This window comes from Clarias gariepinus, chromosome 20 (assembly GCF_024256425.1).
Source record: "Clarias gariepinus isolate MV-2021 ecotype Netherlands chromosome 20, CGAR_prim_01v2, whole genome shotgun sequence".
Taxonomy (NCBI): domain Eukaryota; kingdom Metazoa; phylum Chordata; class Actinopteri; order Siluriformes; family Clariidae; genus Clarias; species Clarias gariepinus.
The window spans coordinates 7,964,750-7,989,563 of NC_071119.1; the positions used below are offsets into that span (position 1 = coordinate 7,964,750).

At 37.4% G+C, this 24,814-nt stretch overlaps 1 protein-coding gene across 1 annotated transcript in view; it reads right to left on the reverse strand.

Annotated features, from left to right (window-relative positions):
* Positions 1-6,737: 6,737 nt before the first annotated feature.
* The window catches only part of LOC128508502 (C-type lectin domain family 4 member K-like), a 214,445-nt gene continuing 196,368 nt past the window's right edge, over positions 6,738-24,814 (reverse strand). Inside the window, exons 5-8 of the mRNA XM_053479848.1 lie at positions 11,504-11,832; positions 7,171-7,295; positions 6,970-7,076; positions 6,738-6,873 (exon numbers count right to left, since the gene is read on the reverse strand). Coding sequence (XP_053335823.1) covers positions 6,738-6,873; positions 6,970-7,076; positions 7,171-7,295; positions 11,504-11,832 — 697 coding nt within the window. The remainder of the gene's footprint in view (positions 6,874-6,969; positions 7,077-7,170; positions 7,296-11,503; positions 11,833-24,814) is intronic.

Below are 24,814 nucleotides of genomic sequence, written 5' to 3' on the forward strand. Positions count from 1 at the left end.
CTGTATATAGACCTGTACCAGTAACTACTTCTCTAAAACTACACTGTGGCTGTCAGAAGTCACACTGCACAAGTGACTGGTTGTGCTGCTGCTATATTAAAAGGCTATGTCCTGTTTCGGTAATTTTAAATACGCAACAAGATAAGTGAGAGACTGACACACTGTAAAGATGCTTACGAAGGAAGGCCTTAATGTGGTCACTGGTAGTCACTATACCCTGCTGAAAAATCCGGCATGGACTACAGGAAGATACAGTAGCAGTTCGGTCTCTTCTTTTACTGGTAGCGAACAACTAATGGCCTTTTTTGTGTATATAAATCTAACTATTACTAGCAAAACACGAAGCTGCATCCTTCTTGCATGACCTGAAGTTTTAATCTCTTGGCTCACACTGTATGTTCAAGCAACCAGAGATGAACTGACGGCTTACACTGTATGTTAGAACAGCATCACAGAATGCAATTGAAAGTTTCTTCAGCTATTTAGTGGTGTGTGCTTATTTTTATGCTTAATGTGTGCATTAAGGTAACTGGGTGCTGGGACACACTTCATGTTAAATGACAAATGATCACACCTGAAGTTCCACTCATACTCACTCATTCTCTGTACCACTTGTCCTCTACTGGCTCACAAAAACCCTGGAGTCTGGGTCAGATCTTTGGGCCCATGTGCAGCATGTCACATTTTACCCCCACTTCATCTCTCTCTCTCTCTATCTGTTAGTGTCATGCCTTCATCAAATGTTTTTCACAGCTATGTCTTTCTCATCTGCCTACGCCTGTGGGTTTTGAGGGTCTGGACTTGCAGCTCTTTTTGGAGTGTGGGAAAAAACTGAGTAATGTTTAAGTAAAGAAAAAACACACAGTGGCATGTTATTACAGTTGTGTGCAAAATAAAATTTTGCATGATTACTTTATTGGTAATACATTTATTGATTAGGAGCTACTGTGCTGTATATATACAGTATATAGTATAAACATATATATTTGGGGGCTCATGAATAATTAAACAAACTATCATAATTGCAAAAATAAGGATTGAATTAATTACTTGGATGAACATCCTTTGCAGTCACTGACTGCCCGAAGTCTGGAGCCCATTGAGCCACATGATCAAATGCTGAGTTTCATCCCTCCTGATGCTTCAATTCTTTACTGCAGCTTCATTAAATTGCTGGACCTGATGAATGTCAAAGCACAAACTTCTGATGAGCCCCTAATTCAAAACCACAGAGTTATCGTAAAGAATCTCCATGAAGCAAATTTGACTGTTACAAAGTTTGCATTAAATAAAAGTCCTGCCTCTTTTGCATGCCAGTGTGCAAGAGTGTGTGCACTATGTGTGTTTGTTTTTTTTTCACATGCTGACATGTGAAAGAGAGTGGTGGTTAATGTTGATCAGTAGAACTTGTGTCTATTTTTAAAGAAGCAGGAGAAAAGGGTACCAGCTTTGCAGAATGACATCATATGGAACACTGGTGCAATGTACTTTAATAAGCACATCTGAGGTATGTGTGAATACTGTAGCTCAAATGTCTCACCCATTGAACACAAGAATCCACTGATACTCTCCTTTTTTTCATCCTTCTACTTTCTCTGACTTCATTTACTGGCAGCGAATGTTACATTTAAATTAACATTTAATTCCCTCTATTGATTACAGAGGCCCAGGCTGTCAGTCATGTCCACACAGATTCAGGAGTTTCATGTTATAATAAGTCTTTCATACATTAAAGATGTTGTGGTGATCCTCTGAGCAGTATCAAATTTCAGACAATGCCCCCTAGTGGCAAGTGGCTGCGGCTGCTTTGTTTGTATCTTTATAGTCATAGGACTTATGCTGACATCACTTTTTAGTTTTCTGTTTCAAATAAGAGTTTCTGTTCTCAGCTGTGTTTAGTTATGTCTGCTTATACTTATTTAAGCTCCAATCTTTTTATGGTTAGCTGATGTTTTAAGTGATTTTCAGCCTTGTTATATCTTTTTTGTCTAATAATTCTCTGTCTGCATTGTATGGCATACCATGGACAAATAATATGAAATCTATTTTATATTATTGGCATTAGTTAACAAATCTAAAAATGATTAATTAGGTGACTCCTTTTTAAACTCCTTTTTAAACAAGTCTGTCATATTACCATGACCCCTTTACAGACCTATTATCAGGATTCCACCTTCAATCCAATGGTCAAACAGAGGGGATGAATCAAACCTTTGAAACAATTTTAAAATGCACAACATCCCTGGACACCACTTCCTGGAGTAGATACCTCCCATGGGTTGAGTACACACATAACTCACAAACCTTACCCAGTAATTTATCTGATGCTGTAAAAAGACATGGGCAATAGCTAGGAGAACACTTCTTTGTTCTGGCAAGGCTTACAAGAAGGAAGACAATTGCATTTGCTTTGTTGCTACTAAGTAACAGACAGGCAAAAGAGCCATGCTCATCACCAGAGACATCCCACTAAAAACCCTTCCCCATAAACTCTTACCCCGATACATTGGGTCATTTACTATCACCCAAATCATCAACCCATGTTCTGTCAGACTCTTGCTTCCCTCCACCATGTGGTGGATCAACCTCACCTTTTTTCTCTTGCAGTTACATTTTCTTGTTTGGATGCTCAACCACTGCTGATTACTACCAGTATTTAAAAGAGCTCTGCATGTCCTTTGGTTATTTTAGGCTTTCATGGTGTTAATTCTTTGCTTCTTCTTCGCATTTTACTGTTAATGTGATGCATGGTGGTGTATTATGATTTTGCTCATCAAGTTGCATATTAATATATTTTATTTAATAGAAATTGATGCTTTTATTTCGATAACTTCCAGGTCATGTAACCCCACAATCTATCCTAAAATGTGTGGCCATCTGTCCTGCAGAGGACAACCTTTCATATGAAGTGTCATGACTTTATGTATATTTATGCATATTTTTAAACATTTATTGATGTTTGTTACAGTAACTTAAAAAAAACTCACGTGATGTGACTTTTTGTCCTCAACCTGAAGTTTGGTGACAAGTTGCACAGCTTTTTTTTTTAAGTTTACTCAATTTTTTTAGAGAAATTTTCTGGCCAAACTAAATATTTCACGTTGCTGTTTAGTTGACAGGACATTCAGTTGACTTAATTCAAATATTTAAGTCAGCTCAAGCAGTATTGGTTGGGGATTTTGCTTAAAGATCACCTGGATAAACACAGGCTTGTTAATCAGTCTCTTACTGATTCACTTATATTACAATATCATAACAATGTATAAACAAACATAGATATGTATGGAAGTATAATAGTGCCAAAATTTTTTAAAGCAAAATAGCAGGTTCAATTACATAAACTGAAAAAAAAAAAACGTGTTGCAATAAATATGTTTGAATTTTTCTGCATTGCAATTTGATCTGAATTGAAAAAAATCCTCAGAGCATTTACAATGTTTGAAATTTTTGCCACTGCAATTTATTGTGGTTTTATATTTTAAGTGAAAATGTAATTCAAGCATTTAAAATACAAAGTTACTAAATCGCAGTTCAAAAATATTTTGAAGTGTTAGAAATACAATCTTCATTAATTTTCAATCGTACAAATTCAGGTCAACAAAATTCAGGTAGACAAAATTCAGGTTGTAAAAATTCAGGTCACTAAAATTCAAGTCGCTAAAATTCAGGTCTTCACATCCGGAATATCACAGGAAGAGCAGTGGAAAGCCGATTGCTGCTGTTCGTGCCGCAATGTACTTTAAAGTGTGCTTCCTGCTCCCTGTGCAGTCTACTTCTCAAAAGCTACTTACCGATCGGAACGCAGCCCCCTAACTAATGATAAATCTTCCATCACCCAACACACTGCCTGGGCTATGACTCTAAGAACAATCTAAACAATCCTTTCACTACATATTCCACATGTTTACATTTCTGTTTGATTTGATAGCTAATAGTGCAGTTTAAAAGCAGAGTGTCACTTTACCTTATTAAGTTCAACTGTGCTCTTACATTTCAGTGGTTTGTGGATCAGTAGATCTTTCACCCAGACACTGCAGAATTGTCCATGAACTTCCACTGACTTGTAGTTTTAAACACTTGTTAGTTTTTCTTGTAAAGTATAAGCACTTATTTTAAAAGAATTTAGGAGTCTTTCAAGGAAGACGTGTCACCTGCCCACTAAACTGTCAGGGTGGGTGAGAAACGGTTGTGTGTCTGGGTCTTTTATCAACTCTTCAGCTACCAGGTCATACGGATCGAAGTTTTTGATCTCTACAAGTTCCTTAACCCTTAGGAGTCGGCGGACCCGCCGGTGGGCACACGCGCATTTTGTTTTGTTTAGCTTGTATTTACAAATATCTGCATAGGTGTAAATGTTTAGAATGTGTTAAATATGTATGTAAAGCATGTCCAGTGATGGTGTTTGCTTATGTCTCAGGTGTAAATGTTTGAAATGCACTACATGGTTTATGGCCCATCAACAAATATTTGTCCAGCCTATTGCCCATCAACAGACACAGAGGGGCACAAAAATGTATACACACTTCCACAATTGTTATCTATGGCCTTTTTTAAAACTCAAATTGATTTATGGCAGCAGTGCGTAGTATTATCTTTCCTCTAAAAATGTCAGTTGTATACACCATCATTGATGATGTCATGTGACCTACAGAAGAGAGGTACCTTATTAATTCATGTTGAGGTGTGGATAAATTTTTTTGGGCCACTCTGTATATATTGTGCGTCCATTTACTCTGAACAGTATAGGCTAACATTTATTTTATTTATTTGTTTTTAGGAATGTGTCTGCATCACCCTTGCCTTCACCAGGACCTCACATTAGGACACGCAACATTTTACCCCAAATGTTGTTTGGACTTTTTTATTTTTATTTTTGCATTTATTTTAAACTGTTCCTGGAATTTTTGCAAGTGAATCTTGAGGTATTCTAAATAAACCACAAGCAAAGAAATATGTTTCTGTCCTCAAATTATTTTCTTGTAACACTTTCCTCTGTCCCATGCCTGACTAAAAGGAGTAATTATACAGCTCATTATGCAGGTCCTTGTCTTCTCTGGTGTGAATTACAGCATTATTTATGATCATTCACGCCTACTCGCATGAGGCTTTTCTAAACAAAAAGTGGCTTGGAAAGTTTAAATGAATGTATTGTTTTCTGTAAATGAGTAAGTGAGGTGATTGTCACATCATTTTGAAGTAAAACCTCGACACTACAAGATCCAGGTCACAAAAGTCTTGTACACAAATGGTATGAATGTGTTTTGTGGTTTTATTTCAGTGACTTATTTTTTGTTGTTTTCAAAAATTAGTTTTTTTCTCCAATATACTAACGTGTCCATACATGCTGCTCATATATTATTGTTGCCCAGTTTCTGCTGAATAAAATGTTATCAGACTTTAGACATTTGTATGTTTATAAGTAACTGAAAAATACACAAATGTCAGGACACGTCAGAATCTCTTCAGGGCTCCAAAACACCCTCAGACTCCTAAGGGTTAATTAAATTTTTAAATCATCGTGTTTACCCATGGGTTTACTGCATAAACACCAGAACAAAAGGTCTAGGGGGGAAATGGAGAAGTTTCTTTTTTCCGTTTTTTGCATTGAGTTAAATTATGCAACACATTTAGTATTCATAGAAAAAGCAACCAAACAGTGTGATTAAAGTACCTGAAATAACACAGAATTTTGACCCAGCATAAACAACCCAATTATGTGTTTACAGAAAACCAGCATTTTTTTTGTGTGTTATTACAGTACTAACGAATGAAGTGCAGTCAAAGCCCGGGGATTTTGCATGCTGTCGCGTTGTATTCAGAGAGTGGTACATATTTTTGTGTTTGTTTTATTTCATGTCTGTTGTTTTATCGATAAATCTGCTAATATCTGCGCACACAGTAACAGCCTTTTGATCAAAAGCCGCACGTGCAACTTACTTTCACTTTGCAGAAGACAGTGTTTATTGTTTAGTGTATTTTTAAAACCCATAAACACAGTAAAACAGTATTGTTTTAAGCTAACATATCATACATCATTGTAGTCTTTTGCACACAGGCACAGGTGTGTTACAACAATAAGAATAATAACAATAATAAATTCGGAGGACTACTGCTACCAATAATTATAATACTGAATAAACAAAGCGCAGTCAAAGAAGTATCATCATCGTAGGAGAGAAAAAATGAAGAATAAATACATATCAATATTTACAGTTTGAGCTTGACACGTTTATGAGCTCCGTCGCTTACTGTCAATGAGCACCTAAGAGAGAGCTTCGGCTTCAGTAGACATACAATACTTCAGACTGAGAAACGACAGCCCCCTACAGGTAATGAAGGGCATTTTCACAGCTTGCCCTGCACAGCTGCGTAAAGCCACGGCAAGTCACGGGATTCCTTTTCTCGAAACGTGCATTTTTAATGGCGACATCTGTACATCTTAAATACGTAGGCTAAGTGTCGTTCTAACACCTGGCACGGACGTCTTGGCGACGGCTGCCAAATGAGCAAACGCCCTCTGCCAGACATCTGCCAGATAAAAAAGATGACGTAGCATAGACGTCTCCGCTACGTGTGTGTGCTATCTGGGCCGAGACGTTCTGACAGATAAGATAAACAGGTGACACCATGATGGTTACAGAGTTATTAACAGTAATGAGGATTTTTCAGACACAACGCACTGACACACAGATACACATGTACATTCAATTTACTGCTTTTTATTCACATACAGCAATTCAGTTAAAGATTGTTTTCTCACAGATTAACACAAACTTACTGTTACAGATATAATCAGCCCAGTTGAAGGAAGGAAAAGTTAAAACACAATCCTCATCTCCTCCTTTACTGTTTGGTTCTCCACCTGCCCAAAACCTGAAGGAGAGAATCAAAGAATCTGTTTTGTTTCTCAGACTAATGAAGAGTCAGTAACTGTATCATAAGCAAATTATTAGTTCAGTGATTTCTTACCCAGTTCTCAGTGGTGTATCGTCCACCCACTTCCACTCGTCTTCTGTGTCTCCGTCACTGAGACCAATCCAAGCTTGGTTACCGCCCAGCAGTTTAGTGATAAACTCCTGTCATGGTTTTAGTAAAATATAAGTATAAATAAGAATCACACTCTCTCTGTCTCTCATGCACACGCGCGCACACACACACACACACACACACCTGTTCCTCTCTGCTGTTTATGATCACCAGGTCTGCTCCTCTCCCTCTGCAGTACTGTCTGCTCTCAGTCCAGGTCTTCTGCTCAGTAGAGATGTAGTAACAACTGGAGCTGAAGAAACTCCATCCTATAATCAGAAGATTAAAAAAAAAGACATTACTTATTATTTATTAAAAAAACATTACTTAGGCCTCAACATTATTATTTTTACAGTTTATTTGTAAGTCAGTATTTTAATTTTTTCGCCACAGATAAATTTGCACTTTCTGATTTCCTAGCATCATGATAACAAAACAACAACAACAGAAGCACAGATTACTACAGACTAGCTGCTACAATATGGAGAAGTGATAACAGGAACAGACTTGTTTTAACACTAGAAGCGCCGCGCCAGTGTCACCTACTAAAAGCGCGGTTCAGCGGTCATTTGACCGCCTATTGTTTTGAATGGGAAGCTGCTGCTGACACACAATGATCGCTAGATGGCGCTTTCACCCAAAGCAAATAGTTTAGCTCCAAGATCAACTTGCACTTGGACAATGCGCCAGTCATTCCCGCGTTGATAATAAGCGGTATCTTTTTTTCATATTTAACTGAGAAAACCTCCTACAGAGTCTCTAAGGGGACAAACGAAGAGGGGAAAAACAAGTCATGTTTGGAATTATAACCCAAAGTTTTTGACTTTTTTCTGCCGTTTTTTCTCCTCCTTTGTCCATCTAGGGGCTTCGTACTATAACAAAAAGGAAAGCTCTACTTAATTTTATATCGTATGGAGAAAATGTTATTAGTTTGTTCATTCTATTTGAAGCTTCTGAACGTCTCGGAGCAGCGATTTAGTTCTGAACTCGCTTCCGTGAAATTATCGCTAAAACAATATTAAATTTGTATAAATCAGATCTACCACAGCAGATAATAAACTATACTATGTCATAACCGAAGCAAACACAACGGATATGCCTCCTTTTGTTCAGTGTTGCTAGGCAACGGACCACGCGCCTAATCGGTTCACTTGGCCGCGGTGTATTATAAACCTGCGGGATGTTTCACTGCTTATGTTCATGTAATAAAAGCGAGGGAAATGTGGAAGTGATGTGTGGCCACTGAATGAGAACTAAATCAAAGATTTCGGTAACTACACTGAGTGTAACATCTGCATAGTGACACTAAACAGCTGAACACCTTCACTTTCCCGTTTACCTCTGAGAAAAAAAGCTGTATGTTGTTTGTTTATATGTAGAATGTTTATAAAAGTACACGAAGTAGGCGCGCGCGCGCACAGACACACACACCCACCTCCCCTGAGCCCTCGGTCAACATCTAATGACCGTCGATATGCAAATGAGTCAAGACGTAGCCTAACGTGGTGTCGTGTCGGATTTCAGCGGTCAAAGAAAGTGGAAAGACTTTGAAGAAGTGGCAGCGTTTTTTTCAGTTTGCACAGCGATGAGTCCACGTTGTTTCACTGGTTATGACATAGTCACACTAAACAGCTGAACAACTTCACTTTTCTGTTTACCTCTGAGAAAAAAAAGCTGTATTTAGTTTGTTTATATTCAGAGTAACACCTTCCAACCACCTCTCATAGTCTATTGTTAGTTTTAATGATTTGGCTGAAACTAATTATCACTACATAAGTACCCCAACACCACTGATCATGAGATTCAGCTGAAACTAATTCTATACATGCAACAGAAAATGTAGATGCAGATTCCAAATGTATAAAGATACATGCTATATATATATATATATATATATATATATATATATATGTGTGTGTATTCGATGCATGCTAGCTATATATATATGTGTGTGTATGTGTGTGTAATCGAGGCTGGCTCTATTCAGGGGCAAGAGGGGCAGCGCTCAACTAAATGTCTGCACATGTTAATATATTCCTAAAATTAATATATTACAAGTTGATAAACTGATCTGCGGTAGCAGAGAAATCCGCTGAAAAAGGGACACTACACAATAAGGTATTAGATGTCCCGTCTCTGTCCCTCTGCTGTGCGTATTCATTCACAGGCTGCAGCGCGCGCGCTCACACACACACACCTCCCCTGAAGCAGTTGCGGCGTTTTTCAGTTACAACAAGCACAGCGATGAGTATAAGAATAAAATAAGGTATCAGTTTGGTCTGTGTAGTTAGTGCCCTACAGAATAGAATAAATGAATGAATAACACATTCCAACCACCTCTCAAAAGAGTGCCATAGTTTTGCAAAAATACTTGCAAAACATCAGCATACATTGGAGGGAACTTCTGAGGTGGTCAGTGATTGATGGCACGGTCGTTCGGAGGGGGTTGTGATCACACCTACAGTTCTTTTGTTCTAAGCTGTTGGTCAAATATCTCTCCACTTGAAATGGAAGCACAAAATTGAGGGGCAACATGCAAGGGATTTCAGCATCTCGACGCACAGTAGAAGCTGTTTGTAAAGAAGACACTCTTTGTTTTTTTATTTTGTAATCTTTCTCGTGTTTACCTTGTACTGTACAATGTATATTCATTTTATGAATGAATTGCTGTGAATAAACTACATATGCAGTTGATTTACCAGAAAGGACTTTTCAGTTTTTGTGTGCTAAACTAAACTTCAGGGTCAAGTAATAGCGATTTTATTTGAAAAGTATATATATATATATATATAAATATATATATATATATAAATATATAAATATATAAATATATATATATATATATATATATATATATATATATAGGGAAAGATTAAGAAACACGCTGAAGCGGAATATATATATATAGCATGTATCTTTATACATTTGGAATCTCCATCTACATTTTCTGTTGCATGTATAGAATTAGTTTCAGCTGAATCTCATGATCAGGGGTGTTGGGGTACTTATGTAGTGATAATTAGTTTCAGCCAAATCATTAAAACTAACAATAGACTATGAGAGGTGGTTGGAAGGTGTTACTCTGAATATAAACAAACTAAATACAGCTTTTTTTTCTTAGAGGTAAACAGAAAAGTGAAGTTGTTCAGCTGTTTAGTGTCACTATGTCATAACCAGTGAAACAACGTGGACTCATCGCTGTGCTTGTTGTAACTGAAAAAAACGCTGCAACTGTTTCAAAGTCTTTCCACTTTCTTTGACCGCTGAAATCCGACACGACATCACGTTAGGCTACGTCTTGACTCATTTGCATATCGACGGTCATTAGATGTTGACCGAGGGCTCAGGGGAGGTGTGTGTGTGTGTGTCTGTGCGCGCGCGCGCGCGCCTACTTCTTGTACTTTTATAAACATTCTACATATAAACAAACAACATACAGCTTTTTTTTCTCAGAGGTAAACGGGAAAGTGAAGTTGTTCAGCTGTTTAGTGTCACTATGCAGATGTTACACTCAGTGTAGTTACCGAAATCTTTTATTTAGTTCTCATTCAGTGGCCACACATCACTTTCACATTTCCCTCGCTTTTATGCATAAGCAGTGGAACAATTCGCAGGTTTATAATACACTGCGGCCAAGTGAACCACGTTCCCGCCGATTAGGCGCGTGGTCCGTTGCCTAGCAACATTGAACGAAACGAGGCATAATCGTGGTGTTTGCTTCGGTTATGACATAGCATAGTTTATTATCTGCTGTGGTAGATCTGATTTATTTACATTCAATAATGAGGCTTTATATCCTCAGGAGGGGTCATTACATATGTAATATGTAAAACAATATTGTTTTAGAGATAATTTCACGGAAGCTTCTAACAGAACGAACAAACTAATTAATTTTCTCAAAACCTTATAAAATTAAGTAAAGCGAAATTCCCTAAATGTCCTTATAAAATATCGCTGATTATCAACGCCAGAACGAATGGCGAATTGTCGATATTTTACGGAAGCATATATATATATATATATATATATATATATATATATATATGGAATGAAACCTGAGATAGTTACACATACGCACTGAATGACGCATAAATAGTTGGCGCGATTCCTTGCGCCATCTGCTGAGAGAAATGAGAATCGCGGGTTGGAAAAGACAGGAAACGTCATGCCGGCGCGCAGCTGTCAGTGATTTCACGTAAATAAGAGCAAAATAGCTTCATACTGGCTTTTACTGGTGCGATTTTAAAAATTTAAGCATACAGGGTGATTAAGCTCACAGAACTAGGAAAAGTCATGAAAGGAGGGTCCTGGAAATTGATCGAGTGTGAAGTATTTTTTTTTTTTTACCCCCTTGCGGTCAAATGACCGCTGCTCGGCGCTTCTAGTGTTAATGATGTTAAACATTAATTATAAATATAAATGGTAACAATTATGATTTGATTACAAATCATGTGGTAATTTTGTAGTAAAGTATTACCCAGTTTTGAAAACCTTTGGAGTTCAGCTTTTTCCCTCTGTAACTGGTCTCTCTCTATAATCAGGTTGTTGTTACTGGTTTGTAACTGGTCTCTCTCTATAATCAGGTTGTTGTTACTGGTTTGTAACTGGTCTCTCTCTATAATCAGGTTGTTGTTACTGGTCTGTAACTGGTCTCTCTCTATAATCAGGTTGTTGTTACTGGTCTGTAACTGGTCTCTCTCTATAATCTGGTTGTTGTTACAGGTCTGAAACTGCTCTCTCTCTACAGTCAGGTTGTTGTTGCTGGTCTTTAGTTGGATGTTTTCTGTCTTCAGGATGTGGTAATTGATCCACAGCACTGTAATGGCAGTCAGCAGGAGAACACACAGCAGCATCTCACACACTGCAGTCACTCTGTAACACCTGCTCCATGCAGTGTCTCCTCCTAATGGTAAGTGGACACAGAGACGTGTTTATATAAATTTTTTGAATGTGTTTAACCATAGTAAACTCACTGACAGACCGCGGCCCTGAACACATTTACATGGTCATATTTGCAGTTATTCACATGTTATTGGAATATTAGAATATATATTAATATTCCACTAATAATCAACTCACCGCTGTAATCATACGCTAGATTTAATTATATCCCATGGTATAGATGTCTCTAATATAGAGATTTTACCTCAAAGTGATGATATCACAGATCATCACCTACTGATATATACTCCACCCGTAGAACAGATTAGCTGTGTCTCCCCACATTATCGATTTGTTAGAAATATGAATCCAACTACTAAAGACAGATTCACAAGTAATATGCCGGATCTGTCCCAATTTCTTATTAGACCCTTAAATGCAGACGATCTAGATGAAGTGACTAGCAGCATGGCGACTATATTTTCCCAGTACATTAGACACTGTTGCTCCCATCAGATAAAAAAAAGTTAGAGATAAAACACTTGCACCATGGTACAACAGTTATACTCGCGCCATAAAGAGAGCAACCCATAACCTCGAGTGAAAATAGAGAAAAACTAAATTAGAAGTTTTTCGAATTGCGTTCAAAGACAGTATGTGCAGCTATAGACAGGCTCCAAAAACTGCTAGGACCGAGCATCTTAGCCAACTGATAGCAAGAAAACTTAAGTTCTTATTTAGTACAGTGGCTCGCCTAACAAAACCTAAGATGCCTGCAGAGAGTACTCCACAACATTTTAGTAGTAAAGACTTTATGGACATCTTTAATGAAAAAATCGATAGCATCAGGAAGAAAATAACGGAGGTTCAACCTCTAATAGCATCTCATGATCTAGTTCAGCCTAAAGCTTCACATTTAGTTTTTCAGTGCTTTACAGGTATAGGACAGGAAGAGCTTTATAAACTTATCACCTCAGCTAAATCAACAACGTGCCTGTTAGACCCAATCCCAACCAGATTTTTAAAAGAAGTGATGCATACGGTTGGAGAGCCACTTTTTATATCTAGGTCACGTCCCTAAACATTTCAAGTTGGCAGTTATTAAGCTGCTTCTTAAAAAAATCTAATTAGGACGCGAATTAAATAACAAATTATAGACCGATTTCAAATCTTCCCTTTATATCAAAAATATTAGAAAAAGTAGTATCAGCTCAAATATGCACATTCTTGCAGGAAAACAACATCCTTGAAGAATTTCAGTCAGGTCTCAGGCCCCATCGTAGTACAGAAACTGCACTAGTTAAGATTGCAATCTACTTGTTTTTAGCTTCGGACCAAGGCTGCATCTCAATACTAGTCTTGCTTGATCTTAGTGCTGCTTTCGACACTATAGATCATAATATTCTCATAGATCGCTTACAAAATCACATAGGTATTCAGGGACAGGCATTAAAATGGTTTAGATCATACCTGTCTGATCGATACCATTTTGTAGATCTAAAAGGAGAACCGTCTGGTGTAATGCCAGTAAAATATGGGGTCCCACAAGGGTCAGTTTTAGGACCTCTGCTGTTCTCAATATACTTGCTTTCCTTGGGTAACATCATTAGTAGACATGGGATTAGTTTTCATTGTTATGCTGATGATACCCAATTATACAGTATATCTCAACTAAACCAGACGAAATACCCAAGTTGTCAAGATTAACCGAGTGTGTCCAGGACATAAAAGATTAGATGACCAATAACTTTCTTTTACTAAACTCAGACAAGACAGAGATATTACTCATCGGCCCAAAAGCCAGCACACAACAGCTTTCACAATTCAGCCTGCGTTTAGAAGGATGCACTGTTACTACTAGCTCAACAGTAAAAGACCAGGCCATAGTATTAGACAGTAACTTGTCCTTTGAAAATCATATTTCCAATATCACAAAAACAGCCTTTTTCACAAAACTCTGGACTTCTTGTAATTCCTAGAATTTCAAAATCTACAAAAGGGGTAGGGCTTTTTCATATTTACAGATCTGGCCTTTAAAAATGCACGTTTTCGGAAAAGGGATCCCACGACTTGCCGCGAGTGCACGCGGCAAGCTGTGAAAATGCCCTTCAATACATGTAGGGGGCAGTCGTGTTTCAGTCTAAAGTATTGTGTGTCTACTGAAGCCGAAAAATGTTATGTCCCATTGACGGCAAGCGACAGAGCTCATAAACGTGTCAAGCTCAAACTGATATGTATTTATTCTTCATTTTCATTTAGAATTATTATTATTAGTAGTAGTAGTTCTCCAAATTTATTATTATTATTCGACGATATGGACGATTTTATAGGATATACGGATATTATACGGATATTATTTATGCAACGCCACACCACGTGGAAAGCAGCAAAAATGCTTTCATTGGCTGTCACTGAGTGTCAGCTATTCACGACTGGCCCCCGCGGAACACAGAATCCCCGGGCTTCGACTGCGCTTTCTCCATTCGTTATTACAGGGGCAGACTGGGACCAAAAAGTGGCCCTGGACTTCCTGGCCCACAGCAGCCCACACCATAATACATTGGCTCATTAATGTAGAGATACATTTTTAACACCAGTTACTAGTATAAAAATATAACACAATACAGAAATCAATGCTATTTAAACATGTTATTTGAAGTATCACTGAACATATATTGGGTCAAAGAAACGAAAAAAAAGAACATCAAGACAAACAACATATAAATCTATAAAGACAATATTTTAAAAGGAATGGCAATAAAACTGAACAGGTAAGCTGAAATAAAATCAGTAGCAGCAGTAGCTCACGCTAGTAAACTAGTTACTTATTTTAATTATTAGGGTAGTCAATATTAACACGAAATAATGCTGAGAAACATTATTTCAATTAATATTGACCACCATCATAATAACTAGCACAAGTTAGTGCTGCTACTAATTTTATTCTGTTTGATTGCCATTCTTTTTACTTGGCTCTGGTAGATGAGGGGAGACGTGTTGGTCATCATCAGCATGTATTATGATGTGGGATGTGGTGCGCTGCTGGATCCAGCCTCACTGTCCCTGACCTGTTATAGGCAGAATCTGTTCATTTGAAGCATTTCACAGCATTTACCTCTAAAGCTTTTTCTTATTTTCGCGTAACCTTTTCTTCTTCCTGCTTTTCATTCATGGAAATTATTATTAATTTGCCTAGAAAATTAGCTGCATCGAGAAAGGATCAATATCTAAAAATTTAAAGATGCCCACGTGTGTGGACAAAGAATACAAAAGTGTATAATCTTTAATAAAGTTAGCCTAATACAATATTGTTTCCAATGCTGAAGCAAACATGACTTTGTTTTAGTCTATTCTTTGAATACAACGCGACAGCGCGCTCCGAGGTGAAGCGCACCCACAGTTACTGTAATCCCCCATCTCACCTTTACAACAGGTGTGAAGTCATCAAACCGGTTTCGCTGCTGGGGGAATTCACAGAATTGGGGGTTTTAAAACAAATTAACAAGACCGAGCAGACTTCAGACAGGGGGTTTGGTTGGTTAGAAGTGGCGCTGACGGGGGTGGGGCGGGAGGGAGTCTCGCCCGCGGAGCAATTCAGTGTAGAACCGCCACTGCCTATTTTCCACCACATCACGTACTTCCCTGATCTCCATCTCCGCGCTTTGCTTTTATAATGTGGAGCAAGCCCAAGATCATATTAACGTAGCATTCATCATTCAAAGTTATTCATATCAGTGTATAGTAAGTGTGATTTGAAAAGTGCTATAACTCCACCTGCCACAGTTTCAGCCCAGTGGAACAATCTGACTACACGTGAAGTGCCATGAAAAAGTATTTGCCCTTCCTATTTTTTCTTTGCATATTTGTCACACTTGTATAGGTGGAATTTTACCTAAACACTTTAGGTGAGAACGTATAGGTTAATATGTATAGGTGAGAACAGCTGATTCACACTTGGGGAGAGTGAATAATTTGCATTTGAATGTTGTCTGGCATTGTAAGCACACGCAGTGACACTAAAAGAACAATAGGATTAATAGGAATAGGAGGCACTAAAGAGGTGGATTTTAATTTAGACTATAAAAAAATTAACCTGCGTCTATTTTTAGGCGTGCCAGCTGCCACTTTTTAGTCTTATAATGCCCACATGACATGCTGGTCCATGCCTGGACATAGCTCATCCATGCCAATAATCTCGGGCTTGCACCCTGCGCTATAAAATACGAATACGACGGCCATCCGCGGACAGCGGCTCCTGCCTCCGTCCGCTCGCGCTTGCTCTTCTTTGAAGTCTCTGGGGCGCGTTCCAATTGCCCCGTTTGCATGCCGCACTTCCGCGTTGTGTGTCTCATTCACACCGCGTAGTAAAATCCACTGTAAACCAACAAACCCCGAGTATTTTATAGCGCGGATTGGAAGCCCATGATCTTTAGCAAGGAGAGCTCTTCTTCGCATATCTGAAGGAGAGGCCGCCTAACTAGTGAGCGAGGAGTGATATTGATTTGGGCGCACGCCATGACAGGCTGAAAAAAAAACTATTGTCCTCAAAAATGTAACAGATGAGGACTCTGATTAATGTGCAAAAACTATATAATAAAACTATATAAGACTACATGCCTTTATAAGACTCAACTTTTATTTAAGCGCACTCAAAATAACGAAAAAACGTTTGAAAGCAAATAAGCTGCGATGTTCTGTATTGTTTTTGGTGAACTTGAGCGCGTCAGAAAATGAACGCAAACGTTTTTTTAAATGGCCAGAGTCGGTCTGCTTGCTGTTTTCCCGACGCGTTCATAATCATTAGTCTACTTCTGCCGGTGCGCTTTGGAAAACTTCATGCATGCGGCTGAGCGCTGATTAAAACTATGGAGTAAATTAAAGAGGAGAATCACGATGCCGAATCAATATCCTGAGCCCAAATCTCATTTAAATTAAATTAACAAATACTATAAGTAAAAAAAAACAATAGCCCACGTTTAGAAACCGTTTATAAATTCTTTTCGACATGAGTTGGCCCGGTGTTATGTGTAGAGCGCCGGGAGATTTCCTGAAGCTCCGAAATTACTGGGGCATTTTTTCTAAATAGATGCTATTGTTAATAACTGATGGAGGTTTGGGGCTGTATACACACACATTTTTGAGGGGTTTAAAACGAATTAGTCCGAGCAGACCTGCATGAAAGGTGAGAAGTGAGTAACTGCGAGCGCTGTCGCGGTGTATATACTGTACAACACACGTTTATCAACCTACATAAAAACGCTGCCTTTAAAAAACGCTTTATAAAAACGCTGCCTTTTGTAAAGTGAAAGTACTTTACAAAAGACGAACAGCTTTATTTTAGTCATGAATTCACAATCACATCACATTCCAGCTATTATTTCCAGCCATGGTTAAATAATGTATGAAATAATTATTAAATGCTGGACACAAACAGCAAATATGATGATTATTATAAAATGCCAGAAGAAGCTCGTGGTCATAAAATAATATTTACTTAATAATATAATATATATATAGTTCATTCATGTCTTCTGATGATGTCGACACATTTTTTACGTTTTAAATAAGATATGTTGGCATATTCACGAATCAGGACATTCGCATAGTTAAGACTATCAGATAGCCTACTATCAGGAAATTAAATTAATTTTAACACCATGTAAACCGAGACATGTCTTTCACTGTTTTGTCCCTGTTAAAACATTACAAAAAATATATAAGAAACTTATTAAGAATTTTAAAGCACGAATTTGGGCATCTCATTTCATCATTATGAAAAAAATATGAAGCACATATACACACATTTATCATGACAGATCTGTTGTAAAGCAAAATAAAATTCATGTTTGCTTCAGCATTGGGAACAATATTGTTTAAGACTAAGTAATTATACACAATTCTTCGTTGTACAGTACTTGAGCCGGCGTTTAAATAAAGTCCTTCCATGCGCCATCTGGCGGATATTCAGTGAAGCACAACACATTTATTTAAATTCCCGAATGTTGCTTACGGCAAGTCGCGGCGCGCCGCGCGCTAAATGGAGGCATCCCGCGGGAAAACACGCGCAGTCTTAATGGCCACATCTGTAGCTCCGAAACTTTGGAATAGCCTTCCAGACAGTGTTAGAAGTTAAAAGTAGACTCAAGACGTATCTCTTTAATCTGGCATACGCGTAACTCATCCCATAACTTCATACTTCAGTACATCTATTCTGAATGGCAACTACGCTAATTCTCTCCATCTGTTCTGTACTTTTCTACCCATCCCGAGGCATCTGGAGATTGTACCAGCTTCAGTAGACAAAAGGCCAACCCTGCGAGGATCCTGAGGCATCCAGAGAAGGACCAGCTCCAGCTGGATTCTGCTTCATGATGTTTGGAGCTACACATGCTGCTCCTGTGCTCCCAGTGATCCAGACTCCATCTGCCCTCTGCACCTATCTAGACACATTTTTCTCACACATACACAATTTTTTTTTCTTTCCTTCTTTTAATGAATTTCTTCTATTTTTGTGAAGCTGCTTTGAGACAATGACCATTGTTAAAAGCGCTATATAAATAAAATTGAATTGAATTGAATTGAATCATAATCATAATAATGTACTGATCTAAATAAAACTACATCATGTAAACCACTTCAGTCAGAACAGCCTGACCCGATCCAGCCAATCAGAATGAGTTTGTTAACTAATGAGTGTGTGTGTGTTTTGGGTGTAAACCCTGATAATCCATTCAATAAGTAAATATTATCTGTGTAAACACTTAATCTGATTTTTCTCACTTGATGGAACGATATGAACAGTTTGACAGCAGAACACGCTAAATATTCCTAGACTTATTATTAAGTCTTATTATGTCATATTATTATTCTCTGACACACAACGCTGTCTATGACAAAATATTTAATTTATAAACTGCCAGTATGAGCCTATTGTAAAAGAATTAAACTTTTACATTTTGAGCAAAGCTATTGTGTGTCCGCTGATGATCCAATTGCATCACTTCTTTCTCTGTGACAGAAGTGAAAATTTTTCTTGTGCAACACAGTAGCTCAGAGTGATTTAAATGTGTTTTTGGAAAACATTAAAGGAAAAAAAAATACATTTACACTTGTATACTGTCACTTTAACAGTAATAAAAAGCATGTATGCTTCACTTAACATCCTGTGAAATAGACATTAATTGATTTAGATGTTGTGTGTGCACTGTGTTATATACTTAACAAATCCATATGGGATTCTGTAGTGTAAGCACTGTGCTGAAGACGAGAAATAATGATACAAAACGTAAAATATACATGAGCAATTTGTGTACAAGAGACATGAGATTTGCAAGTGCTGCACAGTCAAAACAATATAAACAGCTCCAGACACTATAATCAGGCGATAAAAAAGACAATAAAAAAAAAATTTCCCTCACTGCATTAAAATAATTTAGCTATAAAACAATAAACACTCTCACTAACTCATTATCTATAGTGCTTATCCCAGACAGGGTCACAGGAGGCCTGGAGCCGATATCAGGAGACCGGAAGCACAAGGCCGACTACACAATAGACGGGGTGCCAATCAATCGCAGGTCACATATGCACGCACACACACACACACACAATTAGTCTACTCTGTATGTCTTTGGACTGTGGTAGGAAACCAGACTACCTGGAGGAAACCCACCAAACACAGGAAGAACATGTAAACTCCACACATACAGACCCGAAGCATGTAAGCATGCTTTTAGACAAAACATATTTAATGACGTATATATAACAATATTTAGTCATGTTAATCAATCACTTATATAACAAATATGTTCACTACTTAAATACTAAAAATAACAATATAACTAACCTTAAAAACTCAAAGTTTGCTGCTAAAATTAAAAACTAAAAACTCATATGAACTGTAAGACACAAGGGCCCAAGCGAGGTTCTTATACTGCATGAAAAAAAGATTAGCCTTGGCAAACACAGATAAGAAAAAAAAAAAAAAAAAAACAGACTTTTGAGCTGGCACTCACTTGGGCTTTGTTGCTGCAATAAAATCCAGCTTACTTCATCCAGATCAACCGACTGCTGAGTCTTGTTTTTTGATACTACTATAATTGGAATTACAGCTTATGTTTAAGCACTAAAGTATAAGTGGCATAATCAGTGGGATATAAAATCTTCCACAAGCGGGACAAACAATAGACAATAGACAAATAAATAAAAATATAGTTGCAAGCAACGATGACGGGCCAAAGCTCGTGCGCCATCGCCACCCAGGTGCACCAGTTAGAGGGTGGGCAAAGAGTGCACATGCACTTAAAAGAGAATGCCTAAAAGACAAAAGTGACAGTTCGGGTCTAATGAAACTGATTAAACATAGTTTAGTACTGCAGGAGTCAGGCCAAAATCATGTCTAAGCAATATGCTCATAAATGTAAAATATATCATGAAACTAAACAAATTGACTCACAACCAGTTGTTCTTTCTATGTAAAATGTTTTGAAACATTAGGACTTTCCACTTGTAAAAACTGAGAACATTAGTTTTCCTTACAGTAAATTACACAATGCAACACATCAAAAAGTCCTTTACAGTTTTACATCAGCCATGTCTTCAAATTGTTGTGCCTGATTCTGAATCAAATTAGCTGAAAATTAGTCACAAAATCTTGTAGATTTCTAAAAGTAAGCACTTTCTGCTCACGGTCCCCATGTCATTGTAAGCAGGGTTCTTCTCTTAACATAAAACTGAGGTTTGATGTACATGCCTCAATTCACACAGAAGTTATTAGCCACTTCCTTTTTCCGATTATTCGCTATAGGTTTAAGGGCTCACCAAGGATAACTCGTTTAAGATATCAAACAGCCTTCTTCACAATATCCTCACAATGTTAGGAGTATTTCAAATTCTATTGGGTGCATTTGCAAACAATTTAAGATAACTGACTTCCTGTTCTGACTTCCTAGATCTAATGCAATGCCATGCTAAACTTGTACAGCTTAAGGAGATCTAGAAGTCTGCTGGGTTTTATAAGTAAACGTGAAAGTGTGTAGGAGCTATGCAGCAAAATCTACTAGGGGTGCTGTGGCGGGCGTGTTCGACTGCCAGGGCCCTCTTGTTCTTCTAAGGATTATTATTACTATTATTTTTTTTTATTAATAAAATACATGTAAATTGGACAGGGCTTTCAAGCTTAAAGTGGATGTCAGGTGGAAACAAGTGCTGTGCTGCTTCTGGTGATGATCAGGGGGAAGTGATGCCAGTTTGCTACTTTTCAAAAAAAATATATTGTCATGAAAATGGTTATTTGTCTGTTGAGAAAGAAACCTCGGTGTTAGTTTTGTCCTTGCAACCCTGTGAAGTATATGTCAGAGCCAGAATATTGCCTCTAGTGGTTTATACAGAACTAATTCCTCTGACATTTTGTATTCTATCAGATGCCCAAGTCAGAGGCTGTTGTGACATTGAGTCATTGATTCTGGAGACTCATTATTTAGAGATTCAGCAGATTAAAGGAACTGATACTGTATAATATCAGACCCTTTAGTGTCTCTCTCTCTACTCTCCTTTTTTATAGTTTTAGTTAGTGTGTGTTTTCTATTTGCATCTAATATCTTACACTTATATTTTAAGTTGTTGTCATGCAAAGAATCATACTTACTGGCACCGCACCAAACCGCGTAGGTAAGGTGTGTGAGATTTTTTTCGGTTGTTGCATTTATCATGGCATAAGTTGATTATCCATCTGTACTATTTTTATCAGCATATGGTGAATGTTTCTGTCATACACATTACATTTTGTAACAGTTTTGCCCAAGAAAATGTAATCATTCTGTACCTGTGTGTTGTGCTTCTTTCCGTGTCTTAGCATCAGCACAATTACCTTCACCATTGTCTGCAGCATTGTAGAAAATCTCTGGCATCTTATCCTGCACAGGAGAACAACAAAACATCTTTAATCAACAGTGCCGGGAGAAAGTATTTTTTTAAATAGACTTTCTATTTTTTATTGTATATTTCTCACTCTCAAATGATTGAGATCATAATTTTTTTTTGTGTCACACAATTAAGTACAAAATGCAATTTTTAAATAATGATTCAATTTCTTAATGGAAAAAAAAACCTACCTGGCCCTGTGTGAAAAAGTAAATGCCCTGTGTGACTAATATGCAGTAAAATAAAAAATCTGGGGCAAATACTTTTTCACAGCTGAGTACAGAATAAAAGTCCCACTAAACATGAAATGTCAGACAGTCTGAGTCTCTATACTCTGTATAGGGAACTAAATATGCTGCTGTAAGTAAATGTAATTAGAGGAACTTACACATCAGAGCAGAATCAGTTACTTCTTGTGGTCAAAGTGTGAAAATCATTTGAGCTGCAAAACTCACGCATACCCCAGCTGTGCATGTTAAAGTGCAGCAGCTAAATAAATACCAAAAATAATGTTATAACTTTTATAATAATGTATAAATTGCACTAAATGTCATATTTTGTTTGATATTATGTAATTTCACAAAGATCTAAGGTCAGTGTCAACCACCTATCAGTGTGTGAAAAAACAGCTCACAGAAACAACTACATAAACATATGCCTCACACACATTTACACACATAGGCATGTAAAAGGAGCGTGACTTATTTAATATGAACTTTATCAATTTATGGGAGAATCTTCAGGACAGATCTCTATTGTACGTTTGAAGTTTGTGTTTTGTAGTTTCTCAGGAGCAAGCTGTGTTTTTTTTCCACTTTTTCTTTTTATAATTAGCTTTAAGAAAGTAAGATAAGTGAAGTTGCAGACGAAATTACTGTTTAAAATGACTATGGCCCAAAGTATGTGGACACCAGACTATCATTCCCAAACGTGATTCTTCCACAAGTACTAAGAGACCAGAACCTAATCAAGCATGATAATGGCCCTGTGCACAAACTGAGGTCCTGGTTTGCCATGTTTGTGTGAAAGAAGGAGTTTCCTGCACAGATACTTTAAACCCCACTGAACACAGCTGAGATCAACATGTTTGCTATTCAAAAAATTAAAAGAGCAACAACACCGCTACTAATCAATACATTTATTACCGAATAAACCTATCACTAAAATATCTTTTTGCACACAACTGTAAACACATGGAGTGTTTTATTCCTCATTTAAATATTGTTCTGTTTTTTCAACACCCCATAAAAAGCTGCAAGTGAGACACTCACAAACCACGTGATGACATGGGTGATGGCATGCTGCTCAAGGGTGTAAATATCTAAGCTAGGCTCAATGTTTCCCCGACCTTGTACAGGATAAGTGATATAGAGAATGAAAGAGTGAGAGTGAGAAGTTCAGGTGTGACACCACAGATATTACTGTGGATCAGACCTGTGTCTCACTGTGGTAGATGCAGCTTTATTTGTTGCTGATAATACTTAGCTTTTATGCAGCTTAGTTTTTGGTTGCCAGTAAAGGAAGAGACCGAAGTGCAGTAGCTTCCTGTGAATCAGATGCCTCGAGATGCAGATACAAATGCCTTCAGCTTGAACTCCTGTCAGATCTGCTGTTATAAAAATGACTAAGTATCCTGGATGTGTTGCACTGGATGCTCAGTGAACATTTAGTATAATAAAAAATGTTAAATAATTCAACAGTACTGAAATATTCTTGATAAAATGTAACCACAAATGTTTATTACTTCTGTGAAAAAAATAATATTAACTAACCTCTGTCTGCTTTTTCCTTCTCTATAATGAACAGATGTAACATCTGATGATTAGCAGACAGCTGTGTGAGGAAGCTGCTTCACTTTAGAACTTATGCATTTAGTAATTCAGTAATTAGTAATTCATGCATTTTAAAATCATCATCCATATACTAATAAAATGTATTTTATACTATTATAAGGCTTTCATGCTTAAGTGTTGCCACAGTGTGTCAGTTTCACACTTGTGGTTTGTTGCATGTATAGATTTATCAAAAGAGGAAACAAGCTTTCAGTACAGCAGCAAAACATACAGTCACTTATACACTGAGACTTCAGACAGACACCCTGTAATGTTCTCTCCTGGGAGTCAACAAAGCTAGACTGCCCCTTTTTTTAATTTGGAAAATATATTTTTTTAATTAATTGGACAACCACCTTTAACAGTTTTGTTTTGGTAATAAACTCCTGTTGCTGACTCCTGTTGCCAGTTCTGCTTATATTACATGACTTTGTTTTTTTCTAAGTTGCTTAAAATTATTATGGGTTGCGGGTTGTAGGTTCACAGAAAAGACCAACAAGCAACTTTGTTTTTACATTTATGGTTCCTTTTCCCCAAATTCACTGCTTGACACTGTCTACACAACATCCCACTATTCAGCACTGTAGTTTGTGGATCCAAAAGTCTCAGGTTTGTTTCCCAGGGGAAGTGAACCTTCAGAGACATGACACCAACTCCTCGTCTCCCACAGCCCTGTGCTTTTTCTGTTTGAAGGCAATCTTTCATCAATCTTCAGTGAATCAAAGGTCACCTTCAGAAGTGGTTGCAATTTATGTACGGATACATTAGACAAGTAATAATAATAGAAAGATAAATATGAATGTCATAAATTCAATTTGTTGTTCTCTTTGTCATGTAAATTAAATGTGTAATGATTAAAATATTGCATACAGAGTCATAAACATTACATTTTCTGTTTGTCTTAGGATGGATGACAGCATTGCAGGCAGTTCAGCAACTCTTAATAAAATGGCAAAAAGAATAAGTAAAAACTGTGTCACTGTTGACAGCATGAAAAGGTGTACAGGCCAGCAAATTGGTGAAAGACGGGAGGTTGTTGTGATTGTTGGCATAAGAAATTTATTGTCACTAAACGATGCAGAAAAACTAGTTCATGCTTTTATCACCTCTAGGTTGGACTATTGTAATGCCTTACTGTCTGGTTGTTCAGCTAG